Source organism: Balaenoptera ricei, chromosome 17 (genome assembly GCF_028023285.1).
Source record: "Balaenoptera ricei isolate mBalRic1 chromosome 17, mBalRic1.hap2, whole genome shotgun sequence".
Classification (NCBI taxonomy): Eukaryota; Metazoa; Chordata; class Mammalia; order Artiodactyla; family Balaenopteridae; genus Balaenoptera; species Balaenoptera ricei.
The window spans coordinates 15,810,358-15,831,715 of NC_082655.1; the positions used below are offsets into that span (position 1 = coordinate 15,810,358).

The 21,358-nt window shown below is 42.2% G+C and overlaps 1 protein-coding gene across 1 annotated transcript in view; it reads right to left on the bottom strand.

The window, feature by feature from the left end:
- FER1L6 (fer-1 like family member 6) overlaps positions 1-21,358 on the bottom strand; it is a 117,203-nt gene that overhangs the window by 92,607 nt on the left and 3,238 nt on the right. Inside the window, exons 2-9 of the mRNA XM_059901503.1 lie at positions 19,943-20,063; positions 17,186-17,240; positions 16,959-17,090; positions 11,723-11,785; positions 7,750-7,828; positions 6,282-6,438; positions 5,472-5,658; positions 4,259-4,451 (exon numbers count right to left, since the gene is read on the bottom strand). Coding sequence (XP_059757486.1) covers positions 4,259-4,451; positions 5,472-5,658; positions 6,282-6,438; positions 7,750-7,828; positions 11,723-11,785; positions 16,959-17,090; positions 17,186-17,240; positions 19,943-20,063 — 987 coding nt within the window. The remainder of the gene's footprint in view (positions 1-4,258; positions 4,452-5,471; positions 5,659-6,281; positions 6,439-7,749; positions 7,829-11,722; positions 11,786-16,958; positions 17,091-17,185; positions 17,241-19,942; positions 20,064-21,358) is intronic.

Consider the following 21,358-nt stretch of genomic DNA (forward strand, 5'->3'; position numbering starts at 1 on the left):
AAGAGAAAATATTTACAGAATATCCTGTCACGGGGAGTTCCCTGGTGGCCTAGTGGTTAGGATTCTGGGCTTTCACTACCATGGCCCAGGTTCAGTCCCTGGTTGGGAAACTGAGATCCTGCAAGTTTTGGGCGTGGCCAAAAAACAAAACAAAACAAAACCAAAAAGAATATCCCGGACTTCCCTGGTGGGACAGTGGTTTGATCCCTGGTCCGGGAAGATCCCACATGCCGCGGAGCAACTAAGCCCGTGTGCCACAACTACCGAGCCTGTGCTCTAGAGCCCGCAAGCCACAACTACTGAGCCCGCGTGCCACAACTACTGAAGCCCACGTGCCTCAACTACTGAAGCCCGTGCGCCTAGAGTCAGTGCTCCGCAACAAGAGAAGCCACTGCAATGAGAAGCCTGTGCACCACAACAAAGAGTAGCCCTCGCTCGCCTCAACTAGAGAAAGCCCGTGCACAGCAACAGACCCAATGCAGCCCCCCAAAAATAAATTAATTAATTAATTAAAAAAAAGAATATCCCATCACCAAAAGCCACAACCACCATTTTGCTATAATCCTTTCTAGTCTTTCTTCCATGCATGTCTACACTTGTCTACAATCACAGTAAGACTATGAATGCCAACTTGCATCCTCATCTGTTCACTCATTGATCAAATGTTTATTGACTCCTAACATGTGCCAGGCATCATGCTAGATACAAAACACAGAGCCCACTAGAGAATAAAGCAGATACAAACATAAAACAAATAAATATTCACATCACATTACAAATGCTATGAAGGAGATATATCTTGGGCAGCAAGGACAAAAAACAGGCTGGTGTGACGTGGAGAGAGGAGTTAGGCAGAGAGAGAGGAGAGAGAATTCTGGGCAGAGGGAAGAGCACATGGCAGTTGGAAAGGGGCTTGGAGATAGAAGGAACTGGAAGAGAAAGCCAATGTGGCTGGAGTCCAGAGAGTGAGCGGGTGAGAAGAGTTTGGAGAGGTGAGCAGGTCTCAGGAGGCTTGATAAGGATTTTGGACTTTATCCTAGAAATTACAGGAATATTTTAGAGGGGTTTAAGCAAAGATGAGACCTAACCGGTTGTGTGTTTTTAAGATCACCCTGTTTGATATGTGACGGGTTCTAAGAATGGATGTGGGCTGCTGTATATAAAATGGGTAACCAACAAGGACCTACTGTATCGCACAGGGAGCGCTGCTCAATATTATGTAACAACCTAAATGGGAAAAGAATTTGAAAAAGAATAGGTACATGTATATGTATAACTGAATCACTTTGTAGTACACCTGAAACTAACCCAACATTGTTAATTAACTACACTCCGATATAAAATAAAAAGTTAAAAAACAGCTAAATAAAGTGCTAGGGCAAGTCCCGAATCAGTTATCTTCATAGGTGGAAACAGAAGTCCATGCTGGTTTGATTTCGTTTTGCTTTGTGTTTTGTTTTGCGTTTGTTTAGTTTCCTGTTTTAGTACCACGTTTCTGTCAAGACTTTAGCTTTTCCCCTAAAATAGAAATAAATAAGTAAATAAATAAATGAATAAATAAACAAAAATTAAAAAAAAAAAAAGAATGGATGTGGGCACACTGGTTCAGGCACCAGTTCTTCATCAAAACTCAAGACATGGGCTTCCCTGGTGGTGCAGTGGTAAAGAATCTGCCTGCCAATGCAGGGGACACGGGTTCGAGCCCTGGTTCGGGAAGATCCCACATGCTGTGGAGCAACTAAGCCCGTGCACCACAATTACTGAGCCTGCGCTCTAGAGCCCGCAAGCCACAACTACTGAAGCCCCTGCGCCTAGAGCCCGTGCTCGGCAACAAGAGAAGCCACCGCAACGAGAAGCCCACGCACCGCAATGAAGAGTAGCCCCTGCTCGCCGCAACTAAACAAACCTCACGCACAGCAACAAAGACCCAACACAGTCATAAATAAATAAAATAAAAATTTTTTTTTTAATTTATATTAAAAAAAAACTGAAGACAGGGGTGGCTTGGACCAGGGTGATGATAGTGGAGATTGAGAGAAGTAAATATTCTGAGATATGTTCTAAATGTAGAACTGAAAAGACCTGGTGATCTTAACTTACTCTTAGCATAAGTAGTTTCCCTTCTTAATACAGAGCATCTGGGAAAATATACAGTGTCTATGCAAACATCTCTTTGACAACAGAATATTCCATTTTGACAGGCAGTATATAGCATGGTGGTCCTGAGCTTGACTGCCTGGGTTCAAATCTCAACTCTCAGGTCTGCTATTTTCAAGCTGTGGAAGTTTTTTAACTTCCCAATGCCACGGTTTCCTCAACTGTAAAATGGGGGTGATAATAGTACCTATCTCACCCATCAGGATTAAAAGAGATAATACTAAGTGCTTCACACAAGTCTTTAAGAGATGTCTAGAATATTAGCCATTACTCTTAATAAGTATATATATCATAATTTGCTTAACAATCCCCCCGCTTTTTGACGAGGAAAAGTTTCCATATGCATTATTGTTATCAATAGTTTTATGCCTGAAAACTTCCATTCCCCCCCCGTCCCCCTCCCGTGGCCCCCGATGTCTACTTTTTAAACCATTGTTATACATCTCCCTGAGCCCATCAAGATGTTTCTGAAAAGTTGTGGGTAATGTGTTTTGGTTTTTTTTAAATTTATTTATTTTTGGCTGCGTTGGGTCTTCGTTGCTGTGTGTGGGCTTTCTCTAGTTGCAGTGCGCGGGCTTCTCATTGCGGTGGCTTCTCTTGTTACGGAGCACGGGCTCTAGGTGCATGGGCTTCAGTAGTTGCAGCACGCAGGCTCAGTAGTTGTGGCTCGCAGGCTTAGTTGCTCCACAACATGTGAATCTACCCGGAACAGGGCTCAAACCCGTGTCCCCTGCATTGGCAGGTGGATACTTAACCACTGTGCCACCAGGGAAGTCTGTGGGTAACATGTTTATGTCTGGTTGAGAAATCCTGTAGGTGGACAGAGTGTGCTTTCTGCATAAAGAAATCCTGTGGCAAATCCTCCCACATCATGAATATTTAAACAGTAGATATTTATTAAGGCCTTTCTATGGTGTCACTCTGTGCAGGGCACAAAAATGTGTAAATCTCGTTCTCTGCTTAAGCCAAGCCTTCAGTATAATGTGTATGTGTGTATGTATATATACATATATATACATACACACAAACATACACACATATACACAAATATATACATTGATCAATGCAAATTTGTAGTGCAGAAGAAGACTGCATTGGGATTTAAAAAAGGGAAGGTAGATTGAGGTATTTAGAGAATTATCAGCTATGAATTTAGGTTTTATAAATAAAGAGCTTTATCTTGGGTGAAAACTCCTTTGCCTGACTCAGTGGATTAGCTCGGACTCTCCATTCTGGCCCCGGTTCTCTGAGCGCAGTCAGCAGGACCTCCCTGAAATACTCATGCCCTTGAGTTCCCATTGTGAGTTGAGGGCACCATATTTTTTGGACCATTTAAACAAGTAAAAACCAGGACTTCCGTGGTGGCGCAGGGTTAAGAATCTGCCTGCCAATGCAGGAGACACGGGTTCGAGCCCTGGTCTGGGAACGTCCCACACGCCATGGAGCAAGTAAACCTGTGCACCCACAACTACAGAGCTTGCGCTCTAGAGCCCGCAAGCCACAACTACTTAGCCCACGTGTCACAACTACTGAAGCCCGCATGCCTAGAGCCCATGCTCCGTAACAAGAGAAGCTACCTCAATGAGAAGCCCGTGCACCGCAACAGAGTAGCCTCTGCTCGCCGCAACTAGAGAAAGACTGCGCGCAGCAACGAAGACCCAACGCAGCCAAAAGTAAAAATAAATAAATAAATAAATAAATATTTTTAAAAAATAAATAAACACGTAAAAACCTTTCTTAGCTTGTGAGCCATACAAAAATACGTGGTCGTCCAGATGTGGTCCATGGATCACAGTTTGCCAACCTCTTATCTAATCTAAACTCTTCATTTTTCAATTAAGAAACCTAAGGCCCAGAGAGAGGGAGTGACTTCCTCAAGGACACACAGCAATGTTCCTGGAAGACATGGGACAGGGAACAAGCCTCGTGGTTCCCAGAGTCTGGCTCTGTTCACCACCCTGAACCAACCCAAGCCACAGACCACACAGAGGATGGAAGGTGCCTAAGACATTGTCTGCTCCAACCCTCTCTTTTTGAAGATGAAGGTTCTAAATCAATCATTTGGAGACCCTATCTCCAAGTCAGACATGTGAGGCCTTACCTTTATCTCCATCCTGTTCATTGGAGATTTTCTTCAAGTCGATGAAATGGGTTGCCAGCACTATATCATTCATGCTGCCTTCATCCCATACCTGGATTTTCACCCTCCGACACAGGGGAGGGAACATTTCCTTGAAGACCACCTGTTCGTGCCACACAGGATCGGCACAGTTCTTCTGCACCGTGGTTCGCCCCTAAAAACAAAGCCAGGAAAATGTGAGCCACGGAAGGAAATGAAAGAGGCCCTTGACCGACTAAAGAAAACTCTTCACACCAGCTGGAAATATAAAGTGAGTTGCCAAAAATAATGAACCTGCTTCCACCGACACCCATGAAAATCAGTTACACCCCATGAACATTATTGATGTCCTATTCTGTGCCAGACACTGTGCTGGGCATCTGGGACAAAGGTGAGTTGTCACAGGTCCTGCCCTCAGGAAGTTCTCATCATCCACTGGGTTGGGGTGAAATTGACACCTGTGTTATGAAGGAGTTCTATGCATCTCCAGGAATGCAGCAGATACAGTTAGAGCCTGACTTCATGTTTTATAAAAGTTGGACCTGGTGCAAACCCCTTCCCTAGTCTGGACCTCAGTTTCCTCGTCATACAATGGAGGTGGTGTCCTACATGGGGGTTATATACGTCCTATATATGCCAATGGGGTCCAAGATAGAAATAGTCCAAGGTTCACCCTGCCAAGGGGAGGGGCCGGGTGGAGACAACATGTGTGTCAGCTGAAGCTTCCAAGTCCAGCCAACCAGGATTAAGCTCTGACCATGTGCCCAGGCCCTAGCACTTCCAATGGCTCTTGAGCAGGGAACAGCTGGGAACAGGGATGTCCAGGCTTACGCAGGACAAGGGCTAGCTGGGTAGATTGTAGAGCAGATTGAAAGGGCGGTGGGAATCCTCTGGGGACTGGGGACTGGGCAACAGCTCAGAGAAGCAGCCAGAGGCGAGGAAGGAGGGCTGCCTGCCTGGGTGCTGAATCGTGATCCCCCCCCTCACTTCTCTCCACGAGCTCCAACGCTGAGGGAGTGGGTGACCCTCCACTACTTTCCTGCCATGTGATGTAAAGCCTTTTTGTGACAACCTTCCTCTCTCTGGGCACTTCCTCATTTTGACTTTAACTTAATGTCATTTGACCAGCAGTGTCCTGGATAAAGAACAGGATTCCAATCCAGGTCTGCCAGGATTGGTGATGACCCTTCCTCACCGTCTGCCCAGCAAAGGAGACCTCCACAAAGGGATCCACGAGGTCCTTACTGTCACCCACAAATGCTTTGGTGATGTTCGCCATGATGCTGGAGTTCATTTTGGGCAGCCCTTCGGCTCTGTAGAGTCTCACGTAGAATCTGGCCCAGGGTCTCTCTGATGGAAACCCTTGTGGGATCAAAAGGTTCCTTGGGGGGGGGGACAAAAATAAGACATAAAAATGCTTTCTCACTTGAAAGAGTAGAGAGAAAAGGTAGAGGCAATTTGGAGGCAGAAAGAAGAATTCTGATACAGGAGAAAAATCTGAAAAGATAGGATTCATCGCTAAAATGAGTTTCCTTTCTAGTGTAAATGACAGCACAGGGTATGAATAGAGTGAATGCAGTACTCCAATAAAAATTAATTTTAAAAAAATAGAGTGAATGCAAACTCGTTCAGGTCCTGGAATTAAAGAATAAACACTTAAAAGAGGCGCATAAAGTCTTCCCATTTTACAAGCTAGTGGCTGAAATTATTCTTCCTTCAAAGAAAAATCAACTAAATTCAGATTAATAGGGTAGGCTCAGGAATAGCTTATCTATTATGGGTTATTATAGGAAGACAGGCTGTTCTTGTCCTAGAAGCTGACCTCCCAAAGGATAGTGACGCCTTTGATAAGACACATCGTGGTGCCTCTGATAGAGCAGAATCCCCAGTGGACAGGCCTTGAACTTGGAAGTTCTGGTGAATCCGTAAGGAAAGGGAGAAGAAAGAGACACGGAAATCGGGACATGTCATTTCTCTTGCATGGTCCTCGATGGACCTGTCTCACTTTTCTATTTGCTCCTTGGCATCAGAGGTTTTGGGATTGCGCTTTAAGACATCTCCTTTCCCAGTCACGCTGATGTCACACTTCAGGTACCCCTTCGTGCCAGTCCTGATGTTGCCAGGGTCCATGAGCAGGGCCCACTTGTCAGAGAACTGATGACCTGCAAAACGTCCTGACAGCTCAGATATCCGGCACTGATGCACCCCGACGCTCCACCCGTTTCTCTTCCAACCCAAAGCCTCCCCACCCTCTACTCCCCAGGAGGGGCCAGCTCATCACAGTTCTTTCCAAGTCTCGTGCTGCCTCTCTCTCCTCCTTTCCTTCCTCTCCTCTCTTCCTACCCACTTCTCCATCTTTTTCTCCAAACTGCCACAGGGATTTGGGAAGCCTTCAACGTAGTGGAAATTGCCTGGATGGGAGTCTAGCTTTGACCGGAGAGGAGGACATTAATGCAATGTAGAAACCACACCTGATTTCACAGGCCATAAACGCTGCTCATGGATCTTTTTGTTTGACCTACACGGTGATCCCAAACTTCAAAACTCTTACAAAATCTAGACTTCAGGCTTATCTTTTTAAAAACTGTTAGATCTGGCCACACGGAGCCCACATTTCCACACGACTGTAGGTGGTAAGGAGCTGAGTAGATGCTACTCCTTCCACAGGGGTTGTGAGCCCCGCCCCCCATTTCCCATAGCCTCCGTCACCCCTGACTGCATTAAACCCAGCCTACTGCACTCAGCAATGCTCACTGCCGGGCCCCCTTGGGGTCATGTGAGTTGGAATCACTGTTGAAGAGAAGGGGCCTTTCATGAGAAGATCTATGTGTGTTGTTGGTTCTGTTACTCATTAGCTCTTGACCTTGGACAAACTACCTAGCTCCTCTGGCAAATCAGGGATAATAATAATAATTACAGCAAACCCACGTATGACATGTCACAGTCATTATTCTGTGCTAGATCCTATAAAGTGCTTATGTATATATTCTTATGCATATATTCACTTATGTATATATTCACTTAATCCTCCAACAACCCTATAAGGAGGTGCTATTTTATCCCCATTTTTACAGAAGAGGAAACTGCAGCACAGAGAAGTCAAGTTATTAACCCAAGGTTGCACAGCTAGGAAAGAGCAGAGTGGAATTTGAAGCCAGACAATCTGGCCCCAGAGTCCATATTCTTAACTTCTACACCCTTCCAACTTTCCTTCTTGTGTCTCGCAGCAGTAAATTGGACAGAATTTGTGAAAAAAATTTTTAAACTGCTCAGACGTATGAACATATAAGATATTTTTATCATTAGATTGTGAACTTTGAGTAAAAGAGCCATGTCTTGCTCCACTTTTTAAAACTGGTTCTCAGTGTTATTGAATAAATGGATACATGGAAGAACGCATAAACTAACTGACCTTCCGGTGTCACAGTAAGAGAAGAGTAACAGAGAGAGATTGGGAGGCAATGCTTTCTCACCAGGTTGGTTGTACACGGTCCCCAGGTCCACTTTGAAGGAGCCGATCAGTACACCTCCTATCAGCTTGTGGTGAAAGACCTGGGGAGAGATGGAGCGGTGAGTCCGGCAACACTAGATTTCTCTCTGAGGATAAATCTGTGAAATGGGTTCATGACAAACCCATTCAAAGAGGATTCTAGGCCTTGAACCTTGTCTGGCCTTCACACTTATCTGGAGCACAGTGACATTTGGTTATCAAACCTCAGCACTGGCTGTACAGGGCGTCCAAAGTATTGCAGCTGTACCTCATCTCCTAGCAGGATTTCAGCTAATTTTCTATTGAAGGATGCCTATCGAATCTCACTGCCTAAAACGTGTTTTTTGCTTGTTTGTCTGTTTGTTTGTTTGTTTGTAGCCAAAATGAACTCTAGGGCAGCCCACTCTTCAAACCCATCTCTGCCTTTTGAAATGCTATCCATCTTTAAATGCCTAGAGCAAATGCTGCCTCCTCCAAGCAGCCCTCCCTGATCCTCCACAAATGAAAGTATTCCCTTTCTCTCCTAAAATCCCACAACACTTTGCTCACAACTTTCTCAGAGAACTCATCCTTATTGCCTTGAGAAGTTTTGTATGTGTACAATAGTCAGAACAAAGGAGGCTGTCATCCTCAATATTTTGTCTGATTAGAAGTCAGTAGAGTGCCTGGCTGGTTACAGCAGCACATTTTTATGTTAATGCTATTAAGATTAGGAAGTTCTAAAGGAAGCTGGGAGAGCTGGGCCTGGGTCCAGAAGTCACATTGCATGAAAAATTGCTGAAGAATCAGGAGTAATTTAACTTTTAACTCAGAAAAGAGAAAACTGAGAGTGTGGAAGAAGAGCAATGGTAACTCAAGGGTCTTCAACTTGAAAATACTGCCATCTAGAAGACGGAGTAGGATCCCTGTGTGGTTCCCAAGCTACAGGAAGAGAGATTTCAGCTCACTATAAAGGCAATTTTTGTAACAGAACTTCCCAGCAATGGAATGGGCTACTCTAGAAGTAGTGACCTCCCCATCTCTGGATATAATCAAGTAGTGCCCAAGAACCCCATGTCATGTGTCCTGGAGGTGGTGGAGAGGGATTCCTACGCCAGCTGGAAGTTGAACTAGATGGTCTCTGAGGCTTCCTTCTATCTGTAAAATTCTATGAGTTCCTTGATTCAAGTACAGTTTCCTACCTTCTTCTACCCACCACATGGCCTTGTTCATACTAAACACTCAATAAACATTCAGTGAGTTAATGAGTGATTGACTAATTGAATGATGGATGAGTGAGAGACTTTTGTAGCTTCTGAACAGATCCTTTTGAAAGAGGCAGTAAGAAACAATAAATTCAATTGATTTCAAAAAATGAAGAAAATGAGAGCCCTTCCCAGCTCCCTTCCCACTCTTCCTCCCTTGTCCAAAGTCTGCAAGGGTGTTAGAGAACAAAGGGGAAGTAAGGACAGTTTGGCTTCAGTTGAGGAGCTATTTAAGTCCACAGGCACAAAACTCACCTCAAACCCCTCATGCTTAGAGTTGCTACTGCAGCTTCCCAAAGCCCTGAGCAAGAACACGAGCCGAACTCAAGCTCTCTTCTCAGATCAAAGGCATCTCGGTCCCTATGGGCATAATGAGCCAGAGCCCCAGAGGGATCTTGAAATAACAGGAGGCCTCCTCAAATCACCCACCCAGTGTGAACACCAGGCAGCGCTGGTGTGGTCAGGCATCAGGTTACAAGAACAAGGGCCTCTCACACACAGACAGAAGGGGGCCCTGCATGCCTGGGGCCGCTGTCAAGGGAAGATGGTCTCTGGCACCACCAGGGTCTGCTACAGCCTGGCTGTCCCAGCAGCCTTTGCTTACAGCACTGGCCCCCTTCTCCCACATGGAATTTTTTCTGGACATGCTAACTTTTGGTTCATGGACTAACAGAAAACTTATATTAAACACTCCCTTTTCAAGGGTAGTTTTCCCTTTAAAATCTTCAGTCTCTATCCCCAAGTGTCTTTTAGGGAGACCAAAGTATTCTTTTCTTCCAAGTGAGAAGAACAGAGATAGGCAATACCAGATTTGATCCTCTGCTAAAAATCCACTTGCCCCGCAGAGAGTCATGACCCTTGTCTATGATGCCATATAAAACCTAGCTATTGGACTTCCCTGGTGGCGCAGTGGTTAAGAATCCTCCTGCCGCTGCAGGGGACGTGGGTTCCATCCCTGGTCCAGGAAGATCCCACATGCCATGGAGCAACTAATCCCATACTCCACAGCTACTGAGCCTGTGCTCCAGAGCCTGCGAGCCACAACTACTGAGATCACGTGCCACAACTATTGAAGCACACGCACCTAGAGCCTGTGCTCGGCAGCAAGAGAACCCACCGCGATGAGAAGCCCGCGCACCTCAACGAAGAGTAGCCCCCGCTCGCTGCAACTAGAGAAAACCCACACGCAGTAACAAAGACCCAACACAGCCAAAAATAAATAAATTAATTAATTTTTAAAAAACCCTAGCTATTAACTATTCATCTGCACTCTAGACAGTCCGCTAGGAGCCTGTTATAAAGCCGATCCCACAAACAGGTGGTTGCCTGAGTGATGTAATAAGACACCCTGGGCAATGTCCCAGGTCCTGAAATATCTTCTCACCACCTGTCATCACGCCTGAAATTCACGTGTGAAGAATGTTTGGCTCCTAGTGACTTTTCATTCCTCAAGAGTCACATTCTTCAAGTATCCCCGGGAAAGACAATATATCATGATTCCACTATTACCTAAGCCTTAATGTACGACTTATATATAATATGCATACATATAATGTAATGTAATATAATATAATATAATTTATATAATAGAGATTGAGTGGGTGATAATGACAGGCAAGGAAGTCGTCAAGACAAGTTTTGCCATCTTCATAACTCTGATCAGGGTTGGTGTCACTGTTCAAAACATTTCCTCATTCTCCACACGTCTTACGTTGTCACATAAAGTAGGAATTCTGTTCTCTCAGAATTTATTGGGAAGAGAGCACCTACCCTTCAACCCCCCTGCCCATCCCCACCACTTTAAGGCATACACACTCCCACTGCCCTCTTCATGGGAGAAGCAGAGATTTCTCAGACTGGTGAGACAGATGCAGTGAGCCATCCGCAGCTCTCTGTTCCTTTGCTGAGTGGTGAGAAGTTGGCAGTGATCCCGGCTGGCCTGCCCTACCCTCATTTGGACTGATACGGCTTCAACACGGGCACTTTCCTTCTCATTCCTGCCCTCTACATGGTGGGCCAACCTAGTAAGGCACCTGTGTGGACCAGGAAGCTCTCTCCATCTCTACTCCTCAGACTTGATCTGTGGAGACAGGAAATCACCCGGCAGGGCTGAGGAAGGCTCTTCGTAGCAGACCCAACTCCCCGTGGGCAGGTCCTGATGTTTACACTCAGAGGCAACTATTAAGACTCCAAATGGCAACCACTTGCTCCAAATCACATTTTCCGACTCAGCATTATTGATATATTGGGTTGCTTCCTGCTTCTTGTTCCTATTTCTCTATTTATTACCAAATAGGAGGGGAATGGGAGGGTGTGACTAATTATTGTTAGCGTGGCTATCACCCCAAGAGAGAAATACTAACATTTGCTTGATAAAAAGAAAGAAATCAACTCAAAATGGCAATCTATTAAGATGTCATTTATACTTCACATATATATTTCACATTCCCACATTAGTAAGCTACACAATGGCTTGATGGTAGCTTACAACTTGCTTCCAGCAAGTATAGAATCTTTCTTGAGTCTGTTTTCCTTCCCAGATGCCTCTGCACTGATTATTTCAAGTTCTATCCTGTTGGTTTCAAACTCAACAACCCACACTCACACTCCTGAATCTATTCATCCCTAAACAGACTGAGCTGCCCTAGAGAGTTCCCAAAGCCTAGAATCTCTTCCACCTCCCCTCACCCCCACCAGCAATGATATACTTACTGAGATTTTGATGATCTTGTCAAAAAGATGCAATTGGGGCCCAGTGAAGTCGAAGACAAAGTACTGGAAAACATAAAGTTCATTCTGACCATAAATTCCTGGCTTGCATGTAAGAACTCTGTTCTTGGAATAGATTTAGATCTGCATTTTTCTAACAAATTGCTGCAAGGTTGTCCATGACATAACTGTATCATCAGTTGACTGGCCCTCCCCTACTGAAAGTCATTTAATTTGTTTTCAATTTTTTTCAAATAGAAAAAGAAAGACTATCACCAATTACATCTTTACACAACATATTTGTAAGTTTTCCTCTAAAATGGACATGAGAATTAGAATTGTTGGGTCATGGCTTGTGTGCCTGTAAATTTTTAGTAGCTAGCATAAATTTTTTTTCCAAAGGAGCTAAGCCATTTTACATTCCCACTGGCAGCATATGAAAATAGCCATTCCCTTGCCAACCATTGAATTTTCAATTCTTTTACATTTATCTATCTATCTATCTACCTATCTATTTATTTGTTGCCTATATATAATGATGAGTGAAAGTATATCACATTGTGGTTTTAATTTGGAGTGAACTTGATTAAAATTTGATTTTCTCAGGATTTTTCAGCTTCAAACATCCCTGCGAAATTCCCAAGATTGACCAGGGAAGGAATGAAAAGAAATTATGGGTAAGGGAGATTTCTAATTTGAGGAAAGCAATTGAATTCTAGAGTTGAAGAAAATATATAGACTGGTCTCCATATTCTACAGTTAAAAAGACTGAAGATGAAAGAATTTAAAAGACATGCCTGGAGTCATATAGCTAGTTATCAGTGGGCTGGGGACCAAAGCTGAGTTCTCCTGAAGTTATCATAAAAGGATTTCAAGTGCTAGATGTTTCACCATTGGAACTTTATTGAGTGTCTCCCAAATGTCAGGTATGAGGCGCCTCATGTAGAAAACTGGTGTAGTGCTTTGCTGTGGGTTGTGTGTTTTGAGGACTGATGGGGTTGGGGGAGGCCAGTAGGAAGTTGTTTCATGGATTGTTTTGTGTTTGAGCTGCAAGATGGAGGAATGACACAAGGACATTAGAGACGAAAATGACAGCAGTAGGAAAGGGAGAAGTGACCACTAACAGCCTGCTGTTAAAGGCAACACAGAAAAACCAAAACGTGAAAGCTGAAAGATGTCATCATATACCATAATGAGACCTTCAAAGTGGCCGTCCTTCAATATCAATGAAAAGTTACGTTATGTTCAGTGTCTCCTGTTTTAAGAGAACAGGAAACTATGTATAACATTTCAGGAAGTTTTTCATATATATGTTCAAACTTTTTAAGAGCTTCGGTGTGCAGAATTTCTTTTATGTCCAAAACACTTGCATGAAGTTCTTCATTCTCTGGTGTATGAAATGCTGGGGGTTCCTTTGGACCAATAAATTAGTTCTAATGTTTATTGCCTTCCATTGAGTTTCACATACAGTATTTCAGATTTAGCTGCCTCACATATGTTCCCTGGACCTCTGAACCCACACACATTTTTCTAGCTAGGAAATATTCCCCGGCCTCTACTAACTGGTTTCTTCAACATCTGATGACCTTTGGGCTTGAAAAATTAGAGTCCAAATCTGTAACAAAGATTTTTAGTTCCACTTCTTTGTTTTTTACTTGATTTCCCAATGATTACACTTAGCCTAGTTGAATGTCATTTAGATCCAGGACTTGTATGCACAAAGCAAACATTAATATAATCGTCAACAAATCTGAAGAGCTTTGCAGTTTTAAAGCATTTTCATGCACATTATTTCATATCACATTCAGGCCGAAAGATGTGATGGAGGTGAGGCGTAGAACAGAAAGGAGAAAACTGTCACTTAAACACATCGTAAAAGTCTCAGAGGCAAGAATGATAAAGAGGAAAGGAGTTAACAGCTCAAATGTGATTTGGGAATTTTCTATATATTTTATTATGCATACTCTCTCTGCCTGCCTTTTCAATTACCACTCTCATTAAAAAATTAATTAAGAGTTTACTGCATTTTTTGACAATTCATGGTGTTGAAGTGCCTGGGGGGAACAAGTACTCTTGCACACTGTTAGCTGGAGTACAAATTGTTACCTTTTTGGAGGGCAATGTGGTCATATCAAATTTTAAATGCATATACTCTTCACCCTAGTTATGCTATTTAAATATCATTATAAGTAGTATCCAAAGGCTGAAAAAAATTTTAATATCCATCAATGAGAGATTGGTTTAGTAAATTATAATATATCAATGCAATGGAAAACTCTACAGCAAAGAATAGAAAATGAGATTGAACTATATGTCTTTTTTTTATATATATATATATAAATTTATTTATTTACTTTTTTTTTTTTTTGGCCGTGTTGGGTCTTTGTTGCTGCGCGTGGGCTTTCTTTAGTTGCGGTGAGTGGGGTCTACTCTTCATTGCAGTGCATGGGCTTCTCTAGTTGTGGAGCACAGGCTCTAGGCACGCGGGCTTCAGTAGTTGTGGCTCGCGGGCTCTAGAGCTCAGGCTCAGTAGTTGTGGCGCATGGGCTTAGTTGCTCCGTGGCATGTGGGATCTTTGCGGACCAGGGCTCGAACCCGTGTCCCCTGCATTGGCAGGAGTCTCAACCACTGCGCCACCAGGGAAGCCCTGTACTATATGTCTCGATACAGACTAATCTCCAAGATACATTGTTTTGTGAAAAGACCGAGGTCCAGGACAGTGTGTATAGAATGCTACTATTTGGCTACAGTATCTGTTTGTATTCTTACGCAGGCCTGGAATATCTCTGCAAAGGATACACAAATGCCTGGGGAGAATGGCTGTCTCCAGGGAGGGGGACTAAGGGATTAGATAGAGATCAAAGATCAGGCGGAAACACATATATCGTATATATTTTCACATATATCATTTTAAACTCTATATCTCTGACCATTTTTAAAAACTGTTTAATCTTTTTATTTAAAAACAAGAATTTAGTGTGTATAAATTTAGAAGCTTTGTGTCTCTCTTTGATGCTTTCCTTTACAATTTTTGCGCTGCTTAGAAAAATACCACTGTTGTACTTTCCAACACAGCATGCCTATTTCAAAATTAATAATTAAATTTTCAATGTTTCTGCTATGCAAAAGAATGTATATCTTCTCACTAACCAGCACATTTATTGAATATAAACTCAGAGCTTATGACAGATGAAGATGAGTTTATAAGAAATTGGTACAATCAGATGAGCCGGTTTGCAGGGCAGAAGTCGAGACACAGATGTAGAGAACAGACATATGGACACCAAGGGGGGAAAACTGCAGTGGGGTGGGGATGGTGGTGTGCTGAATTGGGCGATTGGGATTGACATGTATACACTGATGTGTATAAAATTGATGACTAATATGAACCTGCAGTATAAAAAAACAAACAAACAAAACAACTAAAACTAAACTTTCATTGGGTTATTTGTATGGAAATATGTTAATATAAATGTTTCAGACATTACATGAAATTTCTAAAAATCTTATATGTTCTGGTATAATGTTATAAGTCATAATTCTAGTTATTACTTTAAAATGTATATCTCAGAAATAACTAAATTTCCTTGTCAATTGCATTATTATGAACTTTCATCAAATCTTTAACCGTGGTCATTTTTAAGTCTTTTGTCATTTACAGACAGTTCTGGGTGTACTCTGATGCTTTTGCAAATATGTTCCTATAAAAGGGTTTCATCTTCAAGGAATTCATGGAAAAGACTCTGACAAGTACAGGTTTCTGGTAACTGACTATACTGCTGAACTGAATGAATAAGCATTTTCAGAACTCTGATGAAAAACTGATGAACTCATAAAATGGCTAACAAAAGATCAAGATGAAAAAAAAATTAATTACATGGGACTGAGTGAACTGATGAGGATGATTATAATTTTTGTGACTTTCTGTTTGAACTAAAAAAAAAATCTCACAAGGACTCAGAGGCAAAGAATATACAAATCAATTTTCACTGCAAAGTAAAGGAGCTGTTACAGTGGAGGATTACTGGGCTGAATGTCAATACTATGACATAGTATGACTGTGTTTCGTGTTTGGTAATTGCAATCATTGTTGCTTTTGTTGTGGTCATCCATGTACAATGCTTGTTGTCAGTCTATTTATCTCCTGTAAAAATAAAATACAGTGTGTGTGTGTGTGTGTGTGTGTGTGAAAAAATAAATAAAGAAATAAATAAAATGACATTAGCAAGCAGGAAAAAAAAAAAGAAAGATATTGGTACAAGCACTATGGAAAACAGCATGGAGGTTCCTTAAAAAATTAAAAACAAAACAAAAACAAAGAACAAAAAACAAAAATTAAAAACAGAACTACCATAGGATCCAGCAATTCTACTTCTGAGTATTTATCTGAATAAAACAAATACACTAATTTGAAAAGGTATATGTATCCCTATATTCATTGCAGCATTATTTACAATAGCCAAGATATGGAAGCAAACTAAGTGTCCATCAGCAGATGAATGGATAAAGAAGATGGGGTATATATACACAATAGAATATTTCTCAATCATGGAAAATAATGAAATCTTGCCATTTGCGACAGCATGGGTGGACCTGGAGGGAAGTATGCTAGGTGAAATAAGTCAGACAGAGAAAGAGAAATACCGTATGATTTCACTTATATGTGGAATCTAAAAAACAAAACAAAGGAACAACTTACAAAACAGAAACAGACTCACAGATACAAAGAACAAATTGGTGTTTGCCAGAGGGGAGGGGTGTTGGGGGGATGTATGAAATAGGTGAAGGGGACTAAGAGGTATAAACTACCAGTTATAAAGTAAATAAGTCACAGGGATGCAAAGTACAGCACAGAAAATATAGTCAATAATATTGTAATAACTTTGTACGGTGACAGATGGTAATCAGATTTACTGTGCTGATCATTTCATAATGTATTAAAAAAATTGCATTACTATGTTGTACACCTAAAACTAATATGATATTGTAAGTCAGTTATACTCCAGTAAATATTTTTTAAAAAAGAAATAAGAAAATGGGTCTATTGAAAACACAGCAATGAATTTAAAATCAGGAGGAATTCCTTGCCTCTCCTTTCCTTTGTCTGTTAAATTTTGTAAGGAGGCTCAGTGAGTAGCAGTCACGAGGAGCACGGCTTTTCTATTTGACTGAAGAATGCAGGAGAGTGGTGGTGAGGAGTGTGCTGGTGGAGAGGAAGTTGGTGACCTCCGTGACTTACTTCATTGTAAAATGGGCTGTTGGTTCCTTCCTTCACTGTGCTTTGCTTCTTCTCATCCCCGATTTCAATGATCACAACTGGGTCGATGTTCTCACCCACCAGCTGGCGGGCCTCAGTGATGTTTATGGCAATCTACAACACAAAGCAGCGCGTACACACTCTGGGTCTGGCTGTTCATTCACACAAGAAGAGCTGGGGAGGCTTGGAAGGAAGAGCTCACTACTTACTTGGTAATTTTGGGATCTGACCTCCCCATCGTGGATCTTAGTCAACAGTTTTGATCTATTGAAAGAAAGTTTAACATATTTGTTTCATTAAGTAAGAACCTACCTTAGATCCATAAGCCATGATAATATTTTCCCAGGTATTTCCACATGCTTTTATTTATATCACATATTTTCTCTCCATCTCTGGAGGAGATAAGTATAGATGGACACATGACTTAACCTCTCTATGACTCAGTTTTCCCATCCTAAAAAATGGCACTAATAATAGCCCTTACCACAAGGAGTGATTGCTACAGTTAAAAGATGTAAGGCATATAAAGGTTTAACCCAGTTCCTGGCAAGACTAAATGTCAATTCTTATTGTGAGTATGATTATCAGTATCATTTATTTTTTATTTTACAGAATGAGAAACTGAGATGCCTCAGCAAATCAGTGGCAGAGCTGGATCTAAATAAGGATCTCCCTAATCTGCTGTCTGATCCTATCCAGAGGACCAATTTGCCATTTCTGGTAAATATAGCAATTCTGAATTTTGTGATTGCTTTTGAAAAAAAAAAATTGGTAAAAAAGAAAATTGCAGAGAATGACCAGGATGTCATCTCAGCAATTTTTCACATTCCAGGGGATTTCATTTATCTGGACTGTCATGAGTAATTGAAAACAGATGTGCAACACCTGGGCATCTAGAGATTGGATAATAACAAAGAGGTGAAGAATCCCTGTTGCCACAGAAGCAGCAATGGGTGGGATATAAACTGAGCTTGAGTTCCTATTGAATTTTATTCTCTTGCCTTCTAGCAACACTGCTGCATTTGACTTCATTCCATTTCTGCTGATTATAATTGAGTCCAGTAGAGAACAGAGTAAACTAGTAAAAGTCTCAAAGCTTTGGAGTCAGGCCGATCTGAATTAGAATATTTGTTTTCCCCAATTTTGTGATATTAGCCTTAATTTCTTCATCTAAAAATAGAAATAATAATGTCTACCACATAGGGTTGCTCTGAGGATTAAAAGAAATATTGCATGTAGGAAAGGGTAGATATCAAAGGGTATCTGTTCATTAATAAAATGGCAAATCGATATTAATCATTTACCATGTGAAAGCTCTGTGCTAGTCTCAGAGGAAAAACAAATATGAACAAGCCATCCTCTTGGTCCTTGCAGAGCTAGCAAGCTATCCAAGGGAGAGAGGACCAAAGCAGATAAAGGGAGAACTATTAAGTGTAAAACATGTCATAGAAAAAAATGTGATAGAACTTCAGAGAAGAGAGAAATTTGTGAGAGCCAAAGTAAGCATCAAAGACATCACTACAGAGGTCAGATTTGAATTGAACATTGGTAGGTGGGTAGAATTTTAATTGATGGAGTATGCACTGGCCAGGAGAAAGAAAAAGCTAGTACTTCTTCCTTCTCTTTCTTCTGCCTTCCTCCACTAATTCTATGCTATTATCTTAGTGAAATAAATGGCAAAGGATCCGTTAAAGGATATTAAAAAATAACTGAAGTCCTGATTCTGGGGTTTGGGGGGTGGTAGTTGTCATGGTGCCGTGTAGGGGGAAGGAGACATTGCAGTGAGTATAAGCGTACAAACTTCACATCTTCTTTTAAGGGTCAACCTCTGACCTATCACCTTTTCTGATTTCCATCTGTCTCCCGCCCCCTGCCCCCCTCCCCTTACACACATACACTGTGTACCATCCTGTCACAGCCCAGTAATACCAACTCAGGATCTGCCACACAAGGAAGCACTAATTTGCTCTACTGATAATAACAACTCTGAATGGAAAAGGGAGGGATGGCATGAGGAATTATCATTAGTAAGAAACTGACATAAACAAATATGGTAGACTGAAAGCATTGATAGCTCCAATTATTTGCTTCCTTGTATCCAGGATTTTTACCCTGTAACTTGGAGTCTCCTCTTGCTGTGACATGGGCTAGACTTGTGATGTGCATTGGTCAACAGAATGCAGCAGAATGAATTTTGCCAATTCCAAGCCTGGGCTCAAGAGACCTTATGTACTTCCACTTTCTCTCTTGGAACCCTGCCATCACCACCATTGGAATAAGCTTGGAATAGGCTGCTGAAGGATCTAATACCATATGGAGGAGAGGCCAGTGGTCCCAGGTAAAGCAATACTGGACCACCATCAACCAACACTCAAACTAAAATTAGCAGAACTGCCAAATGACAACAGACACGTCAGTCATATACCTGTGACTATCTGGAACAAGTAATACTATCCAAACTAACCCACAGACTCATGAACAATGATAAGTGCTCATATTAAGCCACTGAGCTTAGGGGTTATTTGTTACACACATATAGCTAACTGATACAACAAATTACATGCAGAAGGCCAGTTTGTTCTGACTTTTTGTTGGGTAGTATAAGAACCACTTTCTCATTTGGGACAAACACAAAGCCAAGACATCTAGCATCTTGATGAATTAAAGAGCAGGTGAGGGACAGCACCTGATTCTGTCTCCTGTTGCTGCTGTCATTCCTGAACAGTGAGAGACATGAGTACCTTAACTCAGGAAATTTAAGACTAGATGTTGGTAGAGCCAGGACCCTGGCCAGCACTGCCATAGAGAAAGTAGAGGAGACAAAACACTCAGTCTCCTGCCTCAGACCTTCACTCTTGTAGACAGTGACTAGGTGTTATTCTCTGATCCCCCAGAGCCTGCAGGAGTACCTGGCAGAGGGGAGGCGCTCAGCAAATGTGTGCTGATGGCTTGTATCAATACTGTACCTTCTCTTTGGAGGAGCTGAGGGGACAGGAGTGATGGAAGCATTGTCAGATATCAAACCTCCTCCCATGCCTTCCCAGTGAGAAAGTCGCTCCTGTGGTGCTTCTGCTTCACCTTGACCATCTAGAAAAGCAAACAAAAGGGACAGATCTATTAAATATGACACACCGTGGCAATCTGAGCCTCAACTCTGTGTCCAGGCTATGCCAGTCACCGTAAGGCGTACAAGGACTGGTCAAAGACAGTCCTTGACAGCATGGACCTTAACATCTTATTGGCAGAAAAGCCAGACACATACTATGTATCTTCTGTTTCCAAAAAAAAGAGAGAGTAGATTTGTATACCTGGTATTGTGGAATTATGGATTATGAATTTAAAGATATGCTTTCAAGTCATGACCTTGTCACATTGACTTTAGACAACTGATTTATTCCCTCTAAACCTCATTAGCAAAATGTCATATGAATCACCTGGGAATCTGTTAAAATGCAGATTATGATTCAGTAGGTCTGGGGTGGGGCCTAAGATCCTGCATTTCTAAAAGCAAGGTCCCAGGTGAGGCCATTTTGACTGTCTGAGGGCTAGTTTTGAGTAGCAAGGTGTCATAGGTTGAATAATGTTCCCCAAAGAGATCAGATCCTAATCCTTTTTCATAAATCTAATTTTATACTGAACTTCAATATACAACACAAGTGTGTTGACACAAGTGTGTGGAATGCAGGGCTGGGGACCTCCTGCCAACCTCACCACCACCCTCTTCGGGCACCCCTAAAGCCATTTCTTAGAACCCTGGGATCCACAGGACTCAACTGGTAAACTTGTCAATTTAATAAGTTCTAAACCCCTTCCAGCTTTGATATATTTTGGTTCTCTGATATTAATCAGTGAACCAAGCTAAACAGAACCGAGTCAGAAGACAGGTGGAATAACGCAGCCCATGATACCACGGGAGCTCGTGCACATGGGGCTCATAGGTGTTCAGTAGTCACAGAAAGGATGACTGAATGCGTGCAGCCTGCTCTGACTCTTCTCTCACTCGGGAAACAAAAGAAAAGGCCAGCTTGCAAAGAGCCCAGAAGGAATGCCAGCGCCTGACTGCGCGCCTTGAAGCATGAAGATGAACTGAAGCCTTGCCGCCAGCCTTGACCATGCTCCCAGCCTTGACCACAAGGGCCTCAAGAATGAGGAGCAACTGTCAGAGAATCAGGTTTACAGTGAACATTCTTAGGTGCCTTATACATGCCAGAAACTGGGCCAGGTTAGATGTTCAGGATGGAGGAATTAACAAAACGTGGACCCCTCCCTCTAGGGGTTTACATGCTGGAGGGTGAGACAGGCCTGGAGGCAGGAAGGCAGTCAGCTAAAGCATCATCCATAGCTAACATTCACTCATTCATTGACTGATTCGTTCATTCATT